The sequence below is a fragment of the Aythya fuligula genome, chromosome 19 (assembly GCF_009819795.1).
Source record: "Aythya fuligula isolate bAytFul2 chromosome 19, bAytFul2.pri, whole genome shotgun sequence".
NCBI lineage: Eukaryota > Metazoa > Chordata > Aves > Anseriformes > Anatidae > Aythya > Aythya fuligula.
Window position 1 is genome coordinate 3,961,891 of NC_045577.1, and position 5,714 is coordinate 3,967,604.

The following is a 5,714-nucleotide window of genomic DNA, read 5'->3' on the forward strand; positions in this document are numbered from 1 at the left end:
CGCCCACAGGGCATTTCCCGGCTGGCAGGCTGCAGGGCCTCACCCCCAGGTGCCCAGGGAGCTGAAATGAGATGTTCCTCAGGCTCCCCAGGTACAGCCACACAGCAGGCAGCGAGCTGCTGCTGAGGCCTACAGGCAGAAAAATACAAAAGGCCACACACAGTACAAAGCCCTAACACCCATGCTGGGTGCCTGCTGTCACTCCTCACATGGTGACAGCACCGGGCTCCTCCAGGAGCACCGAGCTCACTGCTCTCTATTGCACTACGTGCAGGGAGGGCCCTTGGGAACACAGAAGTGTTTTACAAAGTTGCATCCTCCCCAAGATGGCTTTAAACCTTCCCTTCAAATTCACAAGGCAAACAGCACTGCTGCTTTTAAACTATCTATGTTTTCCATACTGTTTAAGGTGTAAGAAACTGTAAAAGAAAATGTGTTTTCCCACTAAAAAAAGACGAAAGCTCACATTTTTATAAAAGAAGTTTTATAACTGAAAATAAATTATATACACAATTTTACCGACCAGAGTTCACAACCACCTGCAAACTGATTCACTACAAGACCACAAGAAAAGGTTCGTAGTTAACACCAGCACGAGAAGGCAGTGACTCTCTCCACCTCCGTTTCAGGACACTGACACAGAATTCTTTATTAGTAGAAAACAAGAACTTCTGCAAAGACTTCAGTCCACGTTCATTAGTATCGCCTGTTCATCTTCTTGAATTTCTCATAGTGATAATCGTCGGTTGCTTTTTCATTGGGTGGACGTTTGCGATTTGGAGGAGACCCTTCAAACAACAGAGAAGGAAATAAATAACATTTCCTGTCCTTTCACATACGCAACAGAAAGAAGTTTTAATTCTACTACTTTCCCTACGAACTCCACAGAACTACAGCCCCTTGCCATGAGAAAAGGTATTCCTTTAGTAACCCGTGCTCCTTAATCTAGTGCCCTTTGTCATCCCAGCTTTCAGCAAACCCTTGCCCATCAGCTTGGCCAATGTGTTTCGGTTCTGACCTTTGCTACTCCACCTTCAGGAATCCCTAAAACATCCTCCATCCTGTGTGACCTGCCATGGGTACAAGTGTAACTGCCCCCTATGGACTTCAAATACAGATTGCTTCACTTCCCCACTAACTCAGGGCACCCACAGAAGAGAAAGCAAGAGCAGCTAGATCGGTTCTCTGTTACATTTCAGCATCTTCCTCTTACGACATTTCAAGTTCGGAACTTACGCTCAGGTTCTGGCCTCTCTGTATCCCCCACTCTCAGAGGACGGGGCTTTGGCTCTTCTTTATTTCTTCTCACCGGTGCATTTAGCTCCTCATGATAAACTAAAGGAGGGAAAACATCAGATAATGAACATTTCAGAGGCGTGTTATTTAGACAGACGTATTTCTATTTGTTACAACTGATCTTTAGCAGGAAGAACAGAACAAGCATTCCTGTAATTGGCTTATATGGATAATCAATGCATGCAAGATGGGATACAGCAAATTTCAGTAGCACTGTTTCATCAGAAGTGGTCCAAAGATTCTTCATTTCCTTTGGAACACACAAATCTGACTCCAAATCACCTCTGTAGGCGTGGTTAGACACAGTAGAAGGCTGCCTTTCCTCCAGATGGCTGCAGTATGAGCGTCTCTCCCGGAAATTAATTCCCATCTCATGTCTAGTAAGATCTATGTATGCTTGACCACCTGTGTGCTTTGGCAGCCCGGAAAATTGATTCTCTAAATTATAACCCATCATTTATAATCACAGACAAGGCAGGCATTTACAGCACACGTTCACGGAACAACTTAAAGAAAAAGTCTGGAAATTTATGAGGCACTGTCAGCTGGGAGTTCAAGAGCAGAAAGTTAGGCCGTCAGTAATACGTCCCCCTCCTTGCTGATGGATGGGAAAAACAGGCCAAGCCACATGGGGTCTATACGAGCATCCCAGAGAAAGGAATCAGACAGCTGCTTGTGCTGATCCATGAACTAATTTCTCCTGAACCAGACTCCATCCCAGCTGACCGATGTTCTTTAGCAGAAAGAAAGCAGAAAGGAGCAGGTCACACCTGGGTCAGGAGAGCTCCAGGAGACTTACATCTGTTGTGCTGGACATAGTTCACAGCCATGTTCGTAGGAACAAAGGAAGTTTCGCTGTCTTTCTTTTTGTTCTGCTGCTCTGCCAGCAGCTTGGCCTTTGCCTCTTCAGTTGAGATGATGTTTTTAATTTTTGCACTAGAAGGAAAAAAAAATCATATTTAAAAACAACAACAACAAAATCATATTTAAGAAGGGTAACAGGCAAAGGAATTATCCTAAGCAGAAGGATTTGGGTGTAGTAATAGCACTGCTATTGTATTTGATATGCTTTCTGAGGGAGGAAGCAGCGCTATAGAAACTTTGATGCTTAGATGCTTTGCTTCCAAGGCACAAGGTTAAGCTCACATCTGCTGAACACCTCACTAATCCAGACCAAGGCTGAACCCCATCACAGAGCACGGTGGGAGCTGTATAATCCAACCACACCACTGCTCTGCCAGTCAAAAGCCTCTAGTCGCAGTGCTCCCCCGCCACTTCAGGCCACGACTACCAGCTCTGTGAACAACGTACTCGATTCCCAGGTCCACTTCAGGGATGCCGCTTAGCATCTGGTTGGACAGCATCTCTTCAGTCTTCTTGGCAGAGGAGACACGGATGTTCTCTGGCAGCTCATACAGAGAGTCCTCAGCATTCTTAAGCTTCACCTTCTGCTCCTCATTCTCCACAATTCCTTTCCTCTTCTTCAGCTCTGTCTCAATGTACTTCATCCTAAAGTGCAGCACACAAGGGACACGTGGTATTTAGCTCTGCTTTCTGTACTCTGTTCCAACGCTGCTGCGCACAGCTGCGAGCACTCTGTGAGCGCTCAGTGGCTGGGAGGGAGGAATGAAAAATGTTTCCAAAAGCACTCAGCTAACATCAACCACATGAAACAAGGTATTTTCAACTCTGTCCAAGAAATGATCGGATCCTCCAAGCTCTTTCACAACCAGCAGGGGAAGGCGGCTGCTGGTGTTTAATGCCACATTGCCCGGCTGATTGGCACCTCCCAGCTTTGCCCATGAAAATGCCTTCCGGAGTCTGGCAGCCAAAAGGTGAAAGAGCAAGCGAAGGTTTCTGTGAGAATCAGGAGGATGTTTTGGGAACACGCAGTACTGAACATAGGAAAACAAACAGCCACAACAACTGAGAGAGGACAGCCAACCCAGAATTCAACATCCCAGTCGCACAGTGCAGCTCAACTTACATGTCAGCATCTTCATCTCGCCTGTTGGTCTCAGCCGAGAAGGAGGTTCCCAAGTTGAGATCTTCCTCTTCATTAATCCTAAATGGAAACCACAGCGCTGCAGTTGTTTGTTTTAACTGATTTGACAGGTTAACAAAACAGGAGCTAGCCAAACTGAATTATATTAAATTCTTCAGCATCTGCTCAGTTTATTGCTGTGTCTTAATACCAAGTCCAGGGAAAGGTCTTCAGAGCTCACACGCACCCACCTGTCCTTGCCTCGTTCTTTCAGTTTCTTCATGTCCACCATCCCCCCAGATTTTATCTTAAATGGGTCATCCTGGAATTTAAGAAAAAATGAGAAACCCTGAAGCTTCCCTTCAGCTTAATGCTAGTTTTCAAAATCTGAATGAAAACAAAGAAAACCACTGAGCTGTGACATCAGCCCTATTCCAGGCCAGACTGACCCACTGCACCACACCGCTGATCTCTCATCGTTACAGCTTAGCAGTGAGGTGCTGAAAGCATCGAGAACTTACCACAAGCGTCGCTTCTTCTTGCAGCTTCTCTCCCACAAGCAGAGCTACAGCGCTAATCAGGCAGATAAAGTAAAAAATTAAAAATCAGTAGAATTAAACATATTGCCAACAGCACCACCTTTGTTCACCCCTCACCAAATCTAACACGCGATCTCAAACATTTCACTCGTGCTGAGTTGTCAATCCTCTTAATCCCTTCACATGGGCAGAGGACCTATCAAGTTTTAGGGAGACGAGAAGATAATGCAGAGAGATTTTAGTGCCTTACTAATTTAGGTTTTAGTCACCAAAACAAGGAACACAGCTCACTGCTGGGGCACTTTTCAAATAGCTCACCAGCGATGGTAGGTAAGAGAGGAAAGAGGGAAATTAGGATGCAGATGAGAAGGGGCCCAAGTTACACCTACCATTCTGCTATGTGTACGGGACAGATGTAACCTGATTAAACACATTTCATCATAAAAAAGATTAAAATTGGGATTTAAATATTTTTAATCTTTTTTTTTTTTTTTTTTTTTTTTTTTTTTTTAATGGACACAGAACAGACTTTGCCCACTGTAAACTGATACTGAACTGCGTGCCTGTAACTGACTCACCCTCTTTTCCATCCTCAGGCTTTAACGTATAAACCTCTCTATCAATAACATCCTTTTGGCACTGCTGGACAAGCAGCTTTCTATGGAAAGGAGGCACAGAGCAATGGAGAAATTCACTGCTCCCTACGCCACCAGACAGAGCACATCCTCACCCCCCCGGTGCTGCAGCCCTTACCTCACCCCATTGGGTCGCTTCCTGAGGCTCTGCACTTCTTTGGCTTCCTCGAGTTTTAACCTGAAGAAAAAACATTGGACTTGGTACCTGATGCTTTGGTTTTAGTTATTTCACTTGGTTTGGTTTCATGCATTTACGTATTAGTGCCCACCTACGCTTCCGGTTACACATTAAGTAGATATTTTCTATTTTACTTTATTAAAGGTTTTGTTAAAGAGACCAGAAGAAACACGTGGCGTCTGCTGGGCTGCCCCTCCAACAGATCTGCCCTCAGATGAGGAGCAAAACACCCAGACCCCGCAAGGCTTCAAGGAGCCAATATGGGAAACGCGAGCCGGGGATCCCTGCCCCTGGATTCAGTTTGTTGGGATCTCCAGACAACGAAGACCTCCCTGGCAGTAAGGCTGAGGGACACAAAGAGATAACGCGGGGCTCATTTACTCCTGCAGCCACCCAGTGAGCTCACAGAACGACGCAGCCGCTTCTGTCACAGGGATGCGACAAAACGCTCGTTTTGGGCAAAACCAGGGGCAGCTCTGGGGCCGAGAGCTCACGGAGATGCCAGCACCTCAGGAAACCCCGCCCGCAGGGTTCCGCGGGGTGCAAGCGCAAGGAAGCGGCGGGGAAGGTCGCGATATGACGCGATAGCACGCGATATGACATAGCACAATGTGACATGAGGCAGTGCGACGCCGCGCAGCGATGCCGTGACGCGACACAGCGGCGTGGCGCGGCGGTATGACGTCACGCTGCGGCACGGCAGCGCGACGTGACGCCGCGACACGACGCGATATAACGCGATATGCCGCGACATGACATCACGGCGGCGCGGCAGGCCCAAGCAGCGCCCTTGGCCTACCTCCCCCGCGGCCCCCGTGCTCTCACCTGACCTCCCTGGCCAGCTCCTCGTCCTCCTCATCCTCCTCGGGCTCCTCCCGGCGCTTCCTGAACGTCCTGGCGGCCGCCATGGCGCCCCGCCCCTCCCCCTCCGTCGCGGGGTGATGACGTCACTCCGCCGCGCCGACACCGCCCCTTCCGCCAGGGCTTCGGCCTGGCAAAACGAGGGGCGTGCCCCGCTCCCTCCGCTCCGGCCGCGCCCCGCGGCCCCGCTCCTTTGGTTCCCCCCCCGCCTCAAACGTTCC

At 48.4% G+C, this 5,714-nt stretch overlaps 1 protein-coding gene across 1 annotated transcript; it reads right to left on the bottom strand.

The window, feature by feature from the left end:
* Positions 1-467: 467 nt before the first annotated feature.
* On the bottom strand, positions 468-5,557 carry C19H9orf78 (chromosome 19 C9orf78 homolog). Its single transcript, XM_032200571.1, has 9 exons — positions 5,458-5,557; positions 4,573-4,632; positions 3,802-3,853; positions 3,532-3,602; positions 3,284-3,361; positions 2,608-2,805; positions 2,096-2,232; positions 1,237-1,335; positions 468-788 (listed from the first exon to the last, which is right to left on the bottom strand). Exons 1-9 carry the CDS (start codon positions 5,538-5,540, stop codon positions 697-699), a joined length of 870 nt encoding a protein of 289 aa, XP_032056462.1. The 5' UTR covers positions 5,541-5,557; the 3' UTR covers positions 468-696.
* Positions 5,558-5,714: the final 157 nt, after the last annotated feature.

Coding starts and splice junctions, on each gene's coding strand:
- C19H9orf78 (XM_032200571.1), bottom strand. CDS start 5,540: ATGGCGGCCGCCAGGACGTTCAGGAAGCGCCGGGAGGAGCCCGAGGAG. Junction 3,854..4,572: donor AAGCGACCCAATGGGGTGAG/GTAAGGGCTGCA, acceptor CTGCCTGATTAG/CGCTGTAGCTCTGCTTGTGG. Junction 2,233..2,607: donor GAAGTGGACCTGGGAATCGA/GTACGTTGTTCA, acceptor TTTTCCTTCTAG/TGCAAAAATTAAAAACATCA.